Source organism: Dasypus novemcinctus, chromosome 18, assembly GCF_030445035.2.
Source record: "Dasypus novemcinctus isolate mDasNov1 chromosome 18, mDasNov1.1.hap2, whole genome shotgun sequence".
In the NCBI taxonomy this organism is placed as follows: domain Eukaryota; kingdom Metazoa; phylum Chordata; class Mammalia; order Cingulata; family Dasypodidae; genus Dasypus; species Dasypus novemcinctus.
The window spans coordinates 16,207,499-16,227,433 of record NC_080690.1 but is presented as its reverse complement, the minus strand read 5'-3'; the positions used below and the strand labels follow the sequence as shown (position 1 = coordinate 16,227,433).

The 19,935-nt window shown below is 40.8% G+C and overlaps 1 protein-coding gene across 3 annotated transcripts in view; it reads left to right on the top strand.

Annotated features, from left to right (window-relative positions):
• The window catches only part of HYDIN (HYDIN axonemal central pair apparatus protein), a 516,844-nt gene that overhangs the window by 442,273 nt on the left and 54,636 nt on the right, over window positions 1-19,935 (top strand). For all 3 annotated transcript variants that reach the window (XM_071209089.1, XM_058279757.2, XM_071209090.1), the window contains 8 exons: window positions 8,412-8,514; window positions 8,732-9,019; window positions 10,489-10,631; window positions 11,655-11,873; window positions 14,769-14,929; window positions 17,473-17,567; window positions 18,386-18,587; window positions 19,715-19,927. In XM_071209089.1, coding sequence (XP_071065190.1) covers window positions 8,412-8,514; window positions 8,732-9,019; window positions 10,489-10,631; window positions 11,655-11,873; window positions 14,769-14,929; window positions 17,473-17,567; window positions 18,386-18,587; window positions 19,715-19,927 — 1,424 coding nt within the window. The remainder of the gene's footprint in view (window positions 1-8,411; window positions 8,515-8,731; window positions 9,020-10,488; window positions 10,632-11,654; window positions 11,874-14,768; window positions 14,930-17,472; window positions 17,568-18,385; window positions 18,588-19,714; window positions 19,928-19,935) is intronic.

The following is a 19,935-nucleotide window of genomic DNA, read 5'->3' as shown; positions in this document are numbered from 1 at the left end:
TTCATTATTTGCAGATGACATGATCCTATATATAGAAAACCCTGAGAGATCTTCAACAAAGCTCCTAGAACTCATGAGTTTAGCAAAGTCGCAGGTTATAAGATCAATGCGCAAAAATCAGTAGCATTTCTATACACCAATAATGAGCAAGATCAGGAGGAAATCAAGAAACAAATACCATTCACAATAGTAAATAAAAAAATCAAATACTTAGGAATAAATTTAACTAAAGAGGTAAAAAACTTATACATCGAGAACTATACAAGATTGTTCAAGGAAATCAAAGAAGACCTAAATAAATGGAAGAATATTCCCTGTTCATGGATAGGAAGACTGAATATTATTAAGATGTCTATCCTACCAAAACTGATCTACACATTCAATGCAATCCCAATAAAAATCAACACAGCCTTCTTTAAGGAACTAGAAAAACTAACTATGAAATTTATTTGGAATAAAAAGAGGCCCCGAATAGCCAAAGACATATTGAAAAAGAAAAACGAAATAGGAGGAATCACACTTCCTGACTTCAAAACATACTACAAAGCTACAGTAGTGAAAACAGCATGGTACTGGCATAAGGAGAGACACACAGACCAATGGAATCGAATTGAAAGTTCAGATATAGAACCTCATGTATATAGCCATATAATATTCGATAAAGCCACCAAACCCTCTCAACTGGGAGAGAATGGCCTATTCAACAAATGGTGCCTGGAGAACTGGATAGCCATATGTAGAAGAATGAAAGAGGATTACCATCTCACACCTTATACAAAGATCAACTCTAGATGGATCAAAGACCTAAATATAAGAGCCAAGACCATAAAGACCTTAGAAAGCAGTGTAGGGAAACATCTACAGGACCTTGTAATAGGAAATGGCTTCATGAATATCACACCAAAAGCACGAGCAGCAAAAGAACAAATAGATAAATGGGACTACCTCAAAATTAAAGCCTTCTGCACCTCAAAGGAGTTTGTCAAGAAAGTAAAAAGGGAACCCACACAATGGGAGAAAATATTTGGCAACCACATATCTGATAAGAGACTTATAACTTGCATATATAAAGAACTCATATATCTCAAAAACAAAAAGATAAACAACCCATTTAAAAAATGGGAAAAAGATTTAAACAGACACTTCTCCAAAGAAGAAATACAAATGGCTAAAAAGCACATGAAAAAATGCTCCAAATCCCTAGCTATCAGGGAAATGCAAATCAAAACTACAATGAGATACCATCTTACTCCCATAAGATTGGCAGCCATGAAAAAAACAGTAGAATACAAATGCTGGAGAGGATGTGAAGAAAGGGGAACACTCATCCATTGCTGGTGGGAATGCAGAAGGATCCAACCATTCTGGAGGACAGTTTGGCAGTTTCTCAAAAAATTATCCATAGATTTGCCATATGACCCAGCAATACCACTGCTGGATATATACCCATCAGATCTGAAAACAAGGACACAAACCGATATATGTACACCAATGTTCATAGCAGCATTGTTCACCATCGCCAAAAGTTGGAATCAATCCAAAAGTCCATCAACAGATGAGTGGATCAATAAAATGTGGTATATACACACAATGGAATACTACTCAGCTGTAAGAACCAATACACTACAATCGCACGTGATAACATGGATGAACCTTGAGAATCTTATGTTAAGTGAAGCAACCCAGGCATTGAAGGACAAATACTATATGACCTCAATGATATGAAATAAGTTAACTGCCTCAGAGAGCTAGAGTCTGGAAAAGTGGCTTACTGGAAATCGGGGGGTGGAGGAAGGATGTGAGTTAATGTCTATTGGGGTGGAATCTGTGATGATCTGGGGGTAAGTATGAGCACAAAGAAGAGACAAAATGGGGGCAAGGGGTTACCTTCGGGTGGGGTTTTCTGGGTTTGAGGGGGGCTGGGGATGGGAAGAGGGGTAATATGGTCCAAGAAATAGGTGGGAGGGAGGGGCAACATACAAACATGGGAGAGTGCCAGAAGTTTGTTGAGAACTAAATGTTGAGTAAAACGTATCAAAGTATAAGTAGGAGGGTCACCTGGTTAGGACGCTCAGGGGGTATGGTCTGATGCGGGACGGACTCCGGAGGGAATAGCTGAAGGCTCATTTTGCCAAGGTGGGTTCTACCATTGGGTGGGGTGGACCCATATCCTGGGGAAGACTAATGCCGTCGAATAGAGAGAACTGTATCTCTCGTGAGAAAGGACGGCTCCCAGGGCATTAGATTGGCAGGCGTTGTGGGCCCTAAGGGGAGGGGAAAATGGACGTGCAATGGATAGAACAAAGGTAAATAAGGGGGCAAAAGAGGAGTTATGTGAGAGTACACGAGGATGAATATAAAACAGCTAATATTACACCAAAAACATATAGGGGACGACAGACTAATAATGAAAACCATAAGACAAAACATAGGATAACTAAAAAATTTAGAAAACTGTACAACCTAAAGTATGGACCACATAGTAAGCACAAATGTTACCTTGTTTGAAAACTATAGTTTCGGAATCTGTACATCAGTTTCAGGAAATATGATATGAATAAGTTAAAAGATTATTGCTGTGGAAGGGAAAAGGTTTTATGGTGGATCTGGGGAAATACTGTATATTGTATATATGAATTTTGGTGATCTAAGACTCTTCTGAAGCTGACATTATGTTGGGATTCACTTTACGGGAAGTTTTGGATCACAGAGTGGTTCAACAATGGCCGCGGAGGAATACTGATATGGGATGTTATTGACAGGATATATATGGTTGACAGGGAGTTATACAGGGCATATGCCCAGGGTATATGGTAATGTCTATATATACTCATAGTGGAAACAATTAAAAACAACAGCTGGGGGGGTACTGGGCTCCTGGCCGGGGGGTCACTGTTGTGGGCCCTGGGAGAGCAGCGGCAATCCTCCAGGTGCAACGGCAAGAACCAGGAAGGAAGGAGGGCCCAACAGTGGGCCCTTGATATTAATGGCTACACTTTTGAGCCTATGCACCTGCAATAAGAACAAGGCCTAGAGTAGCATTGTGCCTGGGGGTTTCCTCCTGACAGCCTTCATGTTACTCAAATGTGGCCACTCTCACAGCCAAACTCAGCGTGTAGATGTGATGCATTCCCCCCAGCGTGGGACACGACACCCGGGGATGAGCCTCCCTGGCACCGAGGGATCACTACCACATACCAGCTGAAGAAGCAACTAGAAAATGACCTTGAATTAAAGATTCAATGCGGAACAGCAGGATATACCTGTCTACATATAATAACATGACTTCGGGAAGCGGTTTGACCTAATGTAAGGGGGAAATGGAAAGGAGAAATGAGATTATAAGGCTGTGAGTCTCTAAAAAAGAGTCTGGAGGTTGTCAGAAGGAATACCCCTATGTACAACTGAACAGAGTCTAAGAGACAGATAAGGTAGATACAACCCCAGGTATTGGTTCTTTTGAGGGATAAAGAGACCCACGGGCTCTATGGTCATGGCAGAAGGGGTTCACTGCCATGACAGATGGCCCTTCTTTGGAGCTGGTGTTTCTGCGTGATGGAAATGGACTCAGAGGGGATCTCTTTTCACAAGACTTGCATGCTACTTTATTGGAATTGTAGTTGGTGCTGAGTTTAAGATATATGTAGGGGATTTGAATCTCTGGACTGATAATATGACACCCAGGCCCAGAGCCTCAACAGACTTCAGCTCCTACACTTTGACTTATTGGACTTACTCCACTCAGCTAACATGGAGTTGAAGAAGGTCAACCACCACAGCATGGAGCCTAGAGTGTCTACAATTAGAAGCGGGAAGAGTGCATCCAGTACCCATGTGGAATCTAAGCCCTCACTTGACATAGGTGTGCAATGGACACAACCAATCCAATGTCCACAGAGGAAATGTGAAATGGGTGTGGGAACGGTAGCCATGGGGGCTGCTGGGTGTGGGGAACGGGAGGAAGAGATGAGATGTGGAGGCGTTTTCGGGACGTGGAGTTGTCCTGGATAGTGCTTCACGGACAATTACGGGACACTGTAGATCCCCCCAGGGCCAAGTGGATGGAACGTGAGAAAGTCTGGGCTATGATGTGGACCATTGACTATGGGGTGCAGTGATGCTCAGAGATGAACTTACCAGGTGCAATGGATGTATCACGATGATGGGAGAGAGTGTTGCTGTGGGGGGAGTGGGGGGCAGGGGCGGTGGGGTTGAATGGGACCTCATATATATTTTTTAATGTAATTAAAAAATAAGAATAATAAATAAATATTTTAAAAAAAATAAAAAAAAAAAAAAAAAGAATACTGATAGTACATGCTGTTGCCAGTCTGGAAATAAGGAACCTTCATATATGGTGGATGAGGGCTATTTAGCAGCAAGAATAGACATTTAAACAGTATATCATTTTGACCCATTAATTCTACTTCTAGAAATCTATTCTCAAGTAATAGTCACATAAATAAACAGGAATGTATTGAAACCATGCTGTGTTGAAAATTATGGTACATGGTCTTTTATGTAAAAAGGGAAATAAAAATAGAATTTTAACAATGAAAAATAAAAAATAAAAAAATAAATTTAAGTATTAATATAAGCGCTTATTTAATTTTTGGCCATTTGAATAGAGCTCTTTTATAAATTTTTATTAATTTATATTACCATCCAGAGGTATCAAAATATACACTGACATTGAACGAACAGACAAACACAGAACAATTACAACACATTAACAGAAACATACAGTTTGCAATTAACTCATAATTCTTACTTTCTTGGTATAGCTGTTTTTAAGTTCTTAATAAGATTTCTTCTGGAATCCATGTTGCCTGTAACATGCAAGCTTGTGCTTGGAAACATTATTAGTTATCAGCAATCAGTCAGGATAACTTGAGCAGCATAAATGTAGTTAAGTTTTTATTTTGCAGTTTAGACAGACCATTAACACACATTTTTGGATTATTACTCTGTAAGACCATACTGAGACTTGAAGTTTTGGAGAAAACTATTGATTTAAAACTGAAAATTCTTTTTAGACTTTGATAAAAATTTGGTACTAATTTTATTATTTTGGTTAAATAAGCCCAATCAGAATCAGCATGGAAACAAAACAAAACACAAATGTTGCCACGTGTTTCTCTTTCCAGTGGCTTAACTATATTGGCCCCCACTAGCCCACAGCTACATTGTTATGTAGACAGCAGGGGGTTTGCAGAGTTGCTGCCAGAATAGTTTCCTTATCTTAGTTAACATTTTAACAACAGAGTTTTCTTACAAGCCTGATTTCACTGACTTTATTTAGTATTTTTACCTGTTTTAAATCTTTCAATAGTTTAAAAGGTTTTGGCTCAGGATGAAACTCAACACCCCTTGCAGATTATTTGTATCTGGTGGTATTAATAGCATGTAATGGTACTGGGAAAGCAGATAATAATTGTTTAACATAAGGCAAAGCATCGGCAACATCTGAAAAAGCTCTTTTAAAGATCTAAAGGGGAAAGTGGAATGCACACGAATTACCCTCACCCATCATCTGCCTCATCATCTGCCTCATTATCTGCCTCATTATTTTGCCTCTCGGTTTGCCTCTCGGTGACTGGATATGCAAAAAAGGGTTTTTTTTTTTTTCCACCGCAGGGGATGCAAGCCTGGGTGGCCTTTCTAAGCAGGTGCAGGTGGGCGGGAAGTCGATAAAAGGATTGTGGTTAACTGCCTTCCTGCATTTAAGGTGTTCTAATTCTTTTAGCTGCTCTAGCTCCTTTATGAGTTGTAAATGTTCCCTCTGTAGAACGAATTTGCTCTTTTGTAACCTTTACTCCTCGTGCCTTTAAAGCCTCACGTAGACCTTCTACAAACACTTTATGCTCACTTATTGCTTGTCCCATTTTTTTGCCGATCACTTACCGAGATCCTGACCGCGCAGCAGGCTCCTGTGCGGTGTCTCCGTTCAATCACAAAGCTCTGACCATGGACTGACTCTACACGGTGTCTTCTTGGATTTCTTCTTTTGGGCCCATCAATCGGCGCCCTCTACGTCGTTGCTCAGTTCGTGCCCCATGTTGGGCGCCACTTGACCCGGACCGCCCACAGCCTGGGCCAACACGGGGGGGAATCTAGAACAAAGCAAATGACGCAAAGACAGGGACAAGAGACACAAAGAATGGAGACAAGACAGGATTCTGATCAAGTCTCGTTTATTGAGGGTCAGTCAGGGGTATTTATAACCAGGAAGGAAGGAGGTAGTACGTACTGACAACAGCGCATGTGTCAGTAAGTGATTGGGTAACTAGATTTTCGGTTTTCACGCCACACGCATGCGCAGATGGTTGTTTGGCAACGTCTGCGGAAAAACTTTTGCGCGCTTTAGGGAGTGCCCAGGCGGAGCCCAGGGGAGTGGCGTAAGGGGAAACAGAAACTTAACTTACTTCAGCAAGGATGGGGAAATAGAAACTTAACTGGGTTAGTATCTGAGATGGCGTTTGGTAACAAAATGGCCGATACAATACCAGTGCCAGAGGCAGCTTCCCACAGGAAAGAATTTCTACTCTATTTCAGCTCTCTATAAGGAACAACAGGATTCCCATTCACTTATTTAAATATTTTTATATATCAGTATTTTTTCAAATAATTGCTTTGTATAGTTTCTTATTAAGGTTCTTTCTAAATAAATAATGTTTTTATCTTGGAAGCTTCCCATGTGATATCACCATTTCTTTTTTCTTCCTCAACCCTCATTTTTTTAAAATATTATTCAATTTTGTTTATGATGGTGACAGCATTACTACCTTTTAAAATTGTCTGCTGATTTCCTCATACCTAAAATCAGATACATGGCTTTAGTCTTATCTTCCTCCCAAAGGGCTGGAGAACCACCCCTTTTCTCCAGGTAGGTCTGATACTCACCTTGGTTTTCCTTTTATCTCAGTAGTATGCTCAACATTAAACAATCAGGCAACTAATGCATAGTTCCTGGAGATATTGGCTTCACATGATTTTTAGAAACTCACATTCATACAATTCCTCATGGAAAATTATTTGTTTTCATTTCATTAGTCTGGTGTATATTGCAAAACTGCTTCTGTCGATAACATTTTTTAACTTTTTATTTTAAAATAGTTTCAAACTTAAGGACAGTTACAAAAGTAATGCAAACCCCATACAGAGAACTCCAGCATACTCCTACCCTCTCCCAGATACTCAGATCAACCAATTTCAACATTTTGCCATGTTTTCAGTATCTACCTATCCATCATATATACATATATATATGTATATATCCATTTTCTGAAATGTAGGTTGTATAAATCATACATGCTCCTTGAACACTTAAAACTGCCATGTATATTTCCTAAGAACAAGGATATTCACTTATGTAATCACCTTAAGTACAGGTATAAAGCTCAAGAAAGTTAACACTGGTATAAAGCTTCCATTTATATTCCAATTTTTTGTATTTCTCAATAATGCCCCTCTGAGCCTTTTCTCCTCCCTTGCTAGATCTCATTCAGGATTATATATTGTGGTCATGTGGGTTTATTTGGGTTTAGACTGTTTGGAGTTCATTGGGAAGCTTGGATGTGTATATTCATGTTTTTCAGTAAATTTAGGAAATTTTCAGCCATTATTTCTTGAATATTCTATCTGCCCCTTTCTCTCTTTCATCTCCTTTCTCTCTTCATCTCTCTTTCATCTCATTCTCCATCATGTATACCCACTATGCATATATTGGTATGCTTGATGGCATTGCACATGTTCCTCAAGGACCTTTTCCTCATTCTTTCTTCTTTATGAACTTCATACTGAATGATTTCAATTTTCTTATCCACAAGTTCACTGATTCTTTCTTCACCAACTCCAATTTGTTGTGAAATCCTCTAGGGAATTTTTTATTTCTGTTCTTATGGTCTTCAGCTCTGTTTGTTTCTTTTTCATAATTTCATCTCCCTATTGATATTCTCTTTGTTCTCATCTATTGTTTTCCTATTTCCTTTTGTTCTTTGTCCATGTTTTCCTTTACTTCTTTGAGCATAGTTAGGACCATGTTTTTAAAGTTTGTGTCTGGTATGTCCTAGGTCTGGTTCTCCTCACTAATGGCCCTAAAATGTCTCATTCCACCATCTTGATCAGGTGGGACTATCAATAACATTCTGACACTATTTAGCTGTGTCATTAGGAAAGTCACCTCTAACTTCTTCACATGAATAACAAGGTCTGGCCTGACTAAATTTTCTTTTGCCCTTTCCAGGTTTAATTTTTATTCTATCTTTCCTTTAATAAGAATTTTTTTAAGTGAGCATTAAAAAAAGCATGATGACTTCTTTTTTGATATTGCCCCAAACACAGCACAGTATCTCACACCAGACTGGAAGCTCTTGAGTAGCCTAACACCCAATCCTGCTTTCTTCCATCAGCTGCATGTTGACCTTCGGGACCAACTAGGAGTCTTCTCCCTGAAAGGGAAGCCTACTACCTCCTTCATCTATATCATAGAGGAAAACAAACCAAATGCAAAAGGTAAGTGGGTCCAGGAAGCAGTGGGTCTCTGTAGATACATTTGTTGGGGGATTAGTCAGGACCCAGACACAGTGGGGTGCTCATTCTCATCAGTGATGGTCTCTTCTTCCTAAGACTCATTCCCTCATTAAGACCACCTTCCCTTGAGTCAAGGCCACTATTGATGCATCTTTCTTTAAACTTGTTCTAAATCATATCTTCTCTCTTCTCTTTACAGCTAAGAAAGCTCACACTGCCTCCCTTGTTGTTTCTCCTGGGGAGACAGCTGAATTTGATGTATTTTTCCACTCCCAGAAGGTTGGGAGAATGACAGGCACCATACACTTGTCAATTATCAACAACCAGTACGAGGAGACCACCATCTACATGGTGGGAGAGAGCTATGATGATGACATCACCTTAGACAACATCCACGGGCTGGTGACTTCCACTAGCCAGGAAGTCTCGTATATCTCTGAGGTCCCAGATATCACTGAGGAAAGACTTATGGAAGACTTTGTGGCAGGTAGGAGAATGAGCAATGAGGTGCTGACAACTCTTGGCCTTTGGAGCATTTCAGAATGATTGTAAAATTTAAATAGCAGATGAGCCAGATTCCTGAGATGTCAGAAATAAATGTCCCTATCATCACTGTATGCTCCTTTGTGCCTGGCTCAATAACTATATTCATTTGCCCATTTATTTGTGTGTCCACTCAATAAACATTTATTGTGCATTCAGTGCTCATGTGCCAGGTACTATGCTAAGCCCTGCAGTTACAAAGATTAATGAGAACAGTCTCTGCCCTTAAGGAACTTATCATCTGATATCCAAAATTCAGTTCAGCTAATAAGTAAATAAATGTCTCTCTGTAGTTTTCCCTATCCATATCCTTTATCTGATTGTGTGGGTATTGTCTGTTTCATCTGAACCATATAACCTAGATATTTTAAGAGAAAAGATGGGGTTGTTTAATTAGAGAAGGTATAAGGATTTGTGCCGTTTCTAGAGCTTGTTAGAAATGGGAATTTCAGGTCCCATCCTAGGCCTACCAATCAAAATCTGCATTTTGGCAATATCTCCAGGTGATCTGTGTACCTATCAAAGCCTAAGGAGAACTGCTCTACAGTCTATCAAAAACTGCAGCAATATTTGACTGACTGCATTCTTTGGGATTGCAGAAAATTTTACTTTATCACTACTGTTGAAAAGCTTTTGTTAAGTACCCTAATTGTGTGGCCAATTGCTTTGAAGTAAATTATAAGAACATTCCCACAGTTTTTCTAGGGGCATAATTACAGTCCTGGAATGTAGGTTTTGGTAGTCTATACAACATGAGTTAAAATCACTCTTCACATATCTGATTTTGCATCCCTGTTTACTGCTGCAGGACAACATCTCTCTTGTCAGTAGTAAAACCTAGTTGAGAAATCTGATTTCATATCTATAATAGGGCTGCCAGATTTAGCAAATAAGAATACAGAAGGCCTAGTTAAATTTGAATTTCAGATAAACAATAAATAATTCTGGTATAAGTATGTCCCATGAAATCTTTGGGAACAAACTTATACTGAAAAAACTTTCATTGTTTATCTGAAATTCCGATTTAACTGGATCTTCTCTATTTGATCCAGTTAATATTAAGAGTATTAAGACAATACTCTTAATAGTATTGTCTCACCAAACAAATGGAATTTGGGGCCTATGATTTCTCTTATTCACAAGGAGATACAGGCCAAGGCAGATCTGTGGAGCAATGACAAATGGATGGATGGATGAATGGTGGCTAAGTAGATTCCACTATGGAGGGGAAGGGCTTGGGGGGGGCGGTATCTTGCCGATCAGGGGTTCAAGGTTTTTCAAATATATCTATCCAAGGAGGAAGGGTTGCATAAGTGTGAAGCACAATGTCTCTTAGATGCTGCCTCCTCAGAGAGCGAAGGCCCTAGGAGGAAACCAAGCAGGACTCACCAGCCTTCTGCTTCTGTTTCCTAGATGCTCTGGTGGACCACATCCAGTTTGGGGACTGCCATATTGGCAATAGCTACAATGTGAGCTTCACAATCACTAATCACAGCCAAGGGACTATGATACGATTTGAATGGCCCACTTTAGCTACAATTTCTTTCTCCCCACAGGTAAGTAAAAGTCATTTACTGTTTTCTGGACTCTCTTAGACCTGAGCCAAGTCCAATTTGATTGCTAGCTCATTCCCATGGATGAACGGCCTGCTTCCCTAACAGTGAGACAGCCCAGGGACCATCCCTACTCGCAGGAGGTACTGACGGACACTATTCATGTTCCACTGGTGTAAGTAGGGAAGAGCAAAGAATGAAATCTGACAAAATGGTTGCTAAGTTGTGTGGAGGAATTCCAGAAAGGTCTGTATGGATGAGTCTTCCTTTCCCAAAGTATAAACCTGTGTTCCCCAAGGTATGTGTTCTTTAGAACATTAGTCCTAGAAAATGGTTCACTAGGGAAACGGACTTTGGCCCAGTGGTTAGGGCGTCCGTCTACCACATGGGAGGCCCGCGGTTCAAGCCCCTGGCCTCCTTGACCCGTGTGGAGCTGGCCCATGCGCAGTGCTGATGTGCGCAAGGAGTGCCCTGCCACACAGGGGTGTCCCTCGCGTAGGGGAGTCCCACACGCAAGGAGTGCACCCATAAGGAGAGCCGCCCAGCGCGAAGGAGGGAGCAGCCTGCCGAGGAATGGCGCCGCCCACACTTCCCATGCCGCTGACGACAACAGAAGCGGACAAAGAAACAAGACGCAGCAAATGGACACAGAGAACAGACAACCGGGGGAGGGGAGGGGAATTAAATAAATAAAAATAAATCTTTAAAAAAAAAAAAGAAAATGGTTCACTAAAAAGCTAAAAGATGAGTGGTAGGTTCTATAGGCAATGGAGGTTGCTGTGGTAATTAACAAAATTGTGTAAAGGTTTACAATAGCATGCCTGGCAGGAGTACAATTTGATAAATGTTAGATGCTGTTACTACAATTATCATTCTATCTAAGAGCCTCATACATGTAGTCAATCTACATATACAGGCCCAGAGGATGCATTTTTTTTTTGCCAAGACTTTTGGCTTGTCATAATCAGGTGTCAAGATTTCACAAGACTAAATTCCCAAAAACACTAACACCAGGCTTTTCCCTAGATCGGCCACCTCCACCCTGGATGTGCCAAGGACATAGCGGTGACCATGAAGTCCGACGTGCCCATCAACCTGAAGAAGATGGAAGTCAAGTGTAAGCTCTCAAAGATCACATTTCAGCAACCTGCAGACCAGATCCCCGACTGGGATGACCGCATGCGCACAGTCAAATGGGTGGACCAGCTCAGAAACACACCAGGGGCTTTCACCACAAAAAGAAAAGTAAGTAGACATCAGAAACTATTCTGACCAGGCCTGACATGCTCAGATGCCAAATTCCTCTAAGATTCTATTTCTCATCATTTCCTTCTTTCATGGAAAAAAGAAAAGACTCACATTCTATTTGTCCTTGATTTCAAAAGTGACAAACTTCCAAGCATGCCACCTGTCATCCATACTACACATATCACACATACTACACATCTTAGCTGGGAGAGTTTTAGTTCCTGATGCCTGGTTAAGCAAGTCCTCCCACCTTCTTCTTCAAGAAGGTCCTGGCTCTCATCTTTCAGTTGTTTTCTTTTTCCTTCAGATGCCCAGAGTTGGATTAATCATAATCTTTGGTTCATAACAGGATCTCATTCTTGGTCCATGCATGCCCGTTTTTTATTTATTCCTTCATGAGTTTCTTTTTTATACTATAAAAACAGGAAGAACATCACCTACAAGTGTGGTTCTTACCACTTCATCCCCCTACCTTCCTCCTAGAGGTAATCACTGTCCTGACCCTTGTCTTACTTATTCCTGGATTTTTGTTTGCCTTTTCTTTTTTGAACTTATGCATTCTAACATGTGTATCATTTAGTTTAGTTGTTTCTCACACTCTAAAACTAATTATTGCCTGTGATCATCCATGTTGTTGCATGTGACTATAGTTCATCCATTTTCACCTAAATAAAATTCTAGTATTATGTATCCATTTTTCTTTTGAAAATTACTTGAAGCTTTTCTATCATGGACAGTGTTGCTATGGGCATTATTGTTCATGTCACATGTTCATTAGCAAGAGTTTATATTCCTAGAACTGGAACTGCCAAGTCATAGGATATGTGAAAGTTCAACTTTCCAAGATAATGCCCAGGTGTTTTTCTATGTGACTGTACTACTTTATACCCCTACCAGCAAAAAGATCTTTTTGATCTATGTCCTCTCTGACACTTGGTATTGTTAAACTACTTGATTTTCATCTTTTGAATGGATGTGAAATGGTATCTGTTAGGGCCTAATTTGCATTATCCTGATCACTAGTAACGTTGAACTTCATATGATGATTAGCCACACAAGTTATCTCTTTTGTGAGTCCTTTTTCATGCCTTTTGTGCATTTTTCAGTTATGATGCTTATCTTCGATTGAGTTATTTTTATAAAATCTTCAATTATTTGTCCGCAAATATCCTTACCCAATTTACACTTACCTTTTCACTTTCTTTAATGTTTCTTTTGATGAACAAAAAAAGTTCTTATTTTTTAATACAGTCAAATGTATCAATCTTTTCTTTTATACTTTACACATTTTGCATCTTATTTTTAAAATCTGTTCTAACAGAGCAGAAAGATATCCATTTATATTTTCAAAAAAAAAACAACAATTAACAGCTTTGCCTTTGATATTTACACTCTTGACCCATCTGGATTTTAGGTAGGGTGTAAGACAAGAATCCAGTTCATTTTTTTCCATCAAGATAAATAATCTTGATGAAAACTCTTTTTTTGTTTATCTCTTCTGTTGCCTAGTGATCTCCTGTGATTCCATTACCACATATCCAAATTTTATGTATGTCGACACTGTTTCTGGCTTTGCTATTCTATTCCATTGTCAGTCTGTCTATCTCTGTGACAGTTTTACAGTGTCTTAATTTAAAGAAATTACTTACAGAGCTTCATTTTCAGCCTTATTTCTGGAACAGAAGTTGTTCCTCCATACTGTTTCCTTCAGAAGTGTTTTGGTCATTCTTGGCCCTTTACTTTTCTACATAACTTTGAAATAAACCTACCAACTAATATGAGAAACCCTGGTGGAAACTTGTTTGGAATTGGATTGCATCTGTAGGTAAGTTTATCAAGAATTGACATTTTCATAATAGTGATTCATCCTTTTTATTAACAAGGTATAATTCTCCATTTATTTAGGTCTTCTGCAAAATATTTTTACTATATTCAGGTTTTTTTTATTTCTTCTTGAGTTAATTTTTTTTTTTTTTTAAGATTTATTTATTTATTTATTTATTTAATTTCCCCCCCTCCCCTGGTTGTCTGTTCTTGGTGTCTATTTGCTGCGTCTTGTTTCTTTGTCCGCTTCTGCTGTCGTCAGCGGCATGGGAAGTGTGGGCGGTGCCATTCCTGGGCAGGCTGCTCTTTCCTTTCACGCTGGGTGGCTTTCCTCACAGGCGCACTCCTTGCGCGTGGGACTCCCGCACGTGGGGGACACCCTTGCGTGGCACCGCACTCCTTGTGCGCATCAGCGCTGCACATGGCCAGCTCCACACGGGTCAAGGAGGCCCGGGTTTTGAACCACGGACCTCCCATATGGTAGACGGACGCCCTAACCACTGGGCCAAAGTCCGTTTCCCTTGAGTTAATTTTATTAAATTATTTTTTTCAAGGAATTTGTCCTTTAACTTTTCATATATATCTTTACAAAATTATTCATAAAATTTTCTAATCACCTGTTTAAATCTGTAGGATCTGTAGGATATCCCCCTTTGTATTCCTGATACTATTTATATTTTCTCTTTTTTTCTTGATTAATCTCACCAAATTTTTTTTTTAATCTTTTCAAATAAACAACTTTGGTTTTGTTGGTCCTCCCTGTTTTAGGTTTGTTTTCTATTTTGTTATATTTTTCCCTATCTTTGTGATATCATTTCTTCTACTTTCTTTGGAATCCATCTGACTCTAAAACGCATGCCGGTCTAGTCCTAATACTTACTGCTGTTCAATTTCTTCCTTTCCCAGTCTGTGAGTAATTTTAAGTTTCCCTAATAATTTATTCTGGCACTTGAGTTGCTCGCTGGGTGTCACTTTGCATTGGCAGAACAGAGCACTGAGTTATCTCCCCCTTATTCCTGTGAGAGGGTCGACTCTGCACCACTGAGAATATGGTTGCCTATGTTACAGGTGGTAGAGACAGATCCTGAGCCTGCCCACACCGTAGTGGAAGAAAACTATCGAGAACTGAGGCTACAGATCAGCGTAAATGTGGATTTTGCTTCATACCAGTGCCACGCGAGTGATGTGCATTTTAGGGAAACACTGGTTTACCAGACCCGAGTGTTTGAGTGAGTCATCAAAAGCCTCATGACACTTATCAGAGAAGTTCTTTTATTCCATCATTTATTCACTCATTCATCAAACATTTATTTAGTGTCCACTGTAGCTTATACCAGGCATTATCTCAATACACCACCCATCAGGGTCTTTTTAGGTCCAATAAAACATTCGGGTTCACAGAACTATTGAAGACCACACTTGACATCAAGATATAAGCCAGGAAACACAGCCAACCGGGCGGGTGGCATCAGGCGATCCTCTTCACTGGGAGCAGTACTTGCAACAGTCTTCACAGCCACCCAGGAACTGTTCCTGTTATCTCCTCCCCCCACACACCAGGTGACAGCGCAGACAACATCCACACACAGGGGTCTGGGGTTTACCTTGGCTTAGAAGTCCCATGTCCCACAGAGCTAACATTTCCTCTACCAAGTCCTGGTTTTGGCTTCCAGGGTCCCGGCAGGGGACGTGCCCAGTTACAAGAGTCAGTACATTCAAAGAACCCCAAAGCTCTATCTACTCTCCTAGTAATCACAGTTCCTCCCAGGCCACATGCAATTTACCAGTCAAGGGTAATTTTTACTTAAACAGTGTTGCCCAATAATTTAGCTGATATTTCTCCTTTATCAGGTTTCCAAGGTAATAGGACTAAAGTTAACTCAAGTTCAGATTTGTACTTGAAAAGATAAGGTTATGTTAACCCCTCACCCACACTCAGAGGTAGGGACACAAACACGTCTTGGGCCCTGCCTTCAAAGAGCTCATAGCCGGTGGTTGGGGTTGGGGATGGATAGAAGCAGGTAAACTATTGGCTGCAATATAGCATCCTCTGCTTACAGCAAAAGAGCACCTAAATCAGACCAAGATATGTAAAGAGACAGAGTGTCAGGGATGGCTTCCCCAACAGGGTTGAACCCAAGTTGAATTCTGGAGGACAAAGAGGAGGTAGTCAGATGAAGAATTGAGAGAAGGGTCATGGTGGGCAGAAGATCAATACATACAAAGACAGATAAAGAGGGGGGCCTGTGATTTACTTTGAGAATTACAAACAAAAAAGTAAACCACTGATGTGTTTACTTTATAAAAATTAGTAATTAACTTATTCAACTCATTTGCTTTTGTTGAAATTACTTTAAATGTCCTCTTAGCATTATCGAACCAAAGTATATGAGGCAAGAAGTGCAATCTTCTGCTGATGACCATGTCGCCTAAAGCCAGGGTTGACAAACTACGGCCCAGTGAAAAATCTGACCTGCCACCTATTTTTGTAAATAAGGTTTTATTGGAACACAACCATATGCATTCATTTACATATATTCTATGGCTCCTTTCACGGTACATCAGTAGAGTTGAGGAGTTGCTACTGAATCCACACAACCCACAAACCTGAAAATATTTACTATGTGGCACTTCATAAAAAGTTTGCAGACCCCTGACCTAACCAAGAACTCTTTTTATGAAAAGTTCTCTGTGCCACCCTACAAAATTTCTCCACTTTATAAAAAGGGTTTTTTCTTTAGGATAAAGACCAGAGCTCATTAATCCATATAATAGACACCACCCCCAACAGTTAAAGCACTTGGTTTCAGGCATATCTGCTTGGTCTACCAGAAATGGATAATGGAAATCTCATTCCTATACTCCTCTCTCTAACCTACTCCCCACCAAACTCTCAATTCCTATGGTTCTCCTAAAACCAGGAAGAGCATATATACTCATTTCTCTTACACAATCATTTTTTTGTATCAAGTCACCATCATCTTGCTGTGACTGTGATCAAGTTTAATAGTGAATCCAGAAAAAGCTTCTGCCTCCCTGTTCTTGTCTTACAGCAGGGAAATTTGAGGCATGAAAAGACTCAGCTGATTCAGAATTTGGGTTCAAAGCAACTAAGGTCTAAGTCTGTTTCTTAGCCAATGAAGGTGTCTCAGGCATGAGTCAAATAACTTTTGATCACAGGGGCATTGCTTCTGATGAGAGATGATTCAGGAAGGGGGTACTGCAGAATTTGCACTTTAGGGAGGTACTGTCAAGGGAAATAGATTTTATTTCTCTCTCATGGGAGTGTTTCAGATGAACAGACTAAGACTCCAGGATTCCTGGCATATATGCTAAGAGCTCATTGCATGCTATAGGGTGCTCATGGAACATAAGATGATTTTAAGTGCTAAACACTTGGATATTATTACTTTGGGGAGGCTTTTAACAGTGAGAATTTATTAGCTCACAAGCTTATAGTTTCAAGGCTGAGAAAAATGTTCCAGAGATCATCAGGCGATGCTTTCTTCCCACAGTATTTTTACTTTTAATGGTTACATATATGTGTATCTCTTTAAGAGGGAAATATAGCTAGTATATCAAGCACATGATTTCAGATTTTAAAATTTTTTTTAAATAATGACTCAAAGGGAAAAATTAAGCAATGATTTCAAATAAAATTTTTAAACATAATGACTCAAAGGGAAAAATTAAGCAACAGTAGAGGTGATAGTCAGACAGAAAAAGTTGTCTGCAGCACATGTATCAAGTTCATCCCCTTATCCTTTTGCAGGTTTGAGCTGATTAATTCAGGAAATGTGCAGCTGGAATTCACCTGGGTCTCAGAGGCTGGAAAGGCTGTCAGTTTTGCAATGCCAGATAACCAAGGTGAATGCAATGGCATGGAAAACCAAGGGATTATCCTAGGCCCCAGCTAGTAGAAGAGCCTCAGTCATGAAGTCAGCTGCTCAGACTACTCAGACTGACTTCCTAAGTAGCTAAGAAAAGGCAGAACAGAGGCCTCGTGGTGTCTGCAGAGCCAACTGACCTGAAAGCTTCAAGTACAGTCCTCTGCCCTCCAGAAGCCCAGACTCTGGTCATTGACGAGGCCAGTGCCCTCTCTCACAGATCCCTGGGAACCTAGGAATTTCCTCTTTGGGGTCTCAAATTTCTGACGGTTTCCAGACCCCTTAGAGAAGCTGATGAAAGCTATGATCCCTCTCCCCAGAAAAATGACACCTGTGCCAAATTTGCATTTAATAGGTTGAAGCACTCAAAACAGGGCCCATCACTTGGTAGGCAAATATTTTTTATTTTATTATTATTATTGTAATTTCAGAGATTCAAAGCCCTTTTGAAACTATGGAACCCCAGATTGTGAAGTCCTGCTTTTTCGAAGCAATGATTCTCCAAAAATTCTGTCCCTAGCCCATTATTATGAGGTGGAAGTTCCACAGATACTTTCATGACCCTCCCCTTTGAGCCACAGGTAAAACTAAGTGAAAGGAAACACACTTGAAACTTGATAATATTAGTAGAAACACTTTTCATGAGTCACCTGTGTGGGGGTGATGAGCCAATTCTTTACCAGAGTGCCTGAGGTTAAGGGTACCTGCTGCAAGAGGAGAGCTCACGGAGAAAGTGGGAGCCCCACCACCTGTCCTCTCACCGCGGTGGGGAGCGTCACCTTCTCTCCATCTCCTCAGGTTCCTCACATAAGGATCAGCTCAGCCAGGGCACGCACACGGGCAGTACCCTGGACAGCGTCCTGGACCACTGGACCGAGGCTTTCCCTCCCTTCGCTGTGGAGCCGTCCTCCGGTGTCATACCTGTGGGGAAGCATCAGAAGCTCAAAGTGAAATTCTCCCCGATGGAAGTTGGAGACTTCGAGAGCAGCCTTTTCTGCCAGTAAGGAAACGCACTCCCCAGAATCCTCTGTCTTTGAAAGGGCAAAGCTCTGCAGCTCTTACCCCTTTTCTGCCCCCCCACCACCACCATTCTTTCTAACCCTAACCATCCTCCCACTGCCCCCAAATTGTCACTTTTCTCTTTGGAAAGATTTTAAATGGCCAGACCTTGGAGAAAATAAGAATTTTGTCTTTGTACTGCTCATCAACCCTCTTTAGACTCTTCCGCCACCCCTCACCCCCTTCCTGGCCACACAGGATTCTGCTGAGCAACAGAATGATTGAAATACAGGTGGGTTCCTGTCCTTAGGCAGTCATGAACTTGGGAAAGCTTTCTTGTACCTTCTCTGAGACTCAATTTCCTCATCTATAAAATGGAAATAGCAAGACCCGCCTCATAGAGTTGTTGTATTAAGTTAATTTAAATAAAGAGCTTAGAACAGTGCCTGGCACACAGTAAGCACAATAAGCATTAGGTGATTGGTGGTGATGGTGGGTCTACCATGTAGTAAGTGAGGAATGCGTGGTGCCCAGACCCCAGTCAGAGAAAAGCTAATCCAACAGCATCTGACCAGGAAAGTCCTTAATGGGGTACCCACTCCCAAGAGAGCCCCAAGATGAACACCCATCCCACTGAGGAATTCTGTGAACTGTGGTCTAGGGTAGCAGAGACTCATGTCAGCCATGAGAGCCTCCTTGAGCCCCTCCAGTCACACCACAGGAATCCCTCCCATACTTGGGCTACTTCAGGTTGGTCCTGGGGCTAGATGTCTACTCACTTCTGGTTCCCCTTCTTCAAGGATTTTCAAGTCATTTTTCAAATTCCTATGAGAGGACCCTAAGTTTAAGACTGCTTATTTTCCAGTAGGGTGATTTTCTCACATGTAGTCATATTAGGGACACAGAAGGAACCAGAATTCAAGCTCAGTTGATTAATTCATCCATTCAACAATTAATTAATGAGTGCATACTATGGATCAGGCACAATTCAAGGTGCTAAGGTTATAGTGTCGACCAAAATAATCTCTGCTCTCATGGAGTTCACCCTCTGGTGGATATAATATTTCCAACAAATTAAGGAAGCAGCAACTAATTTTAAAATAAATAAAAATAACCTTATCTTATCAGGATTCCCAACCTGCCACCGGGAGAGCAAGGCCCAGTCCTGATAACAAAAGGGCGGAGTCTCTTGCCCTACTGCCATTTCGACCTGAAAGACTCAGACTATATCAGCGGTCATCGGCGAAACACTGAGCTCCGAGGACCTGGAGGTGGACCTCTGGACCCAAACACCCGGGTGATTGAGTTCACCAGTGTGGGCATAGGAGGAAAGAATCTCCGGTGAGTAG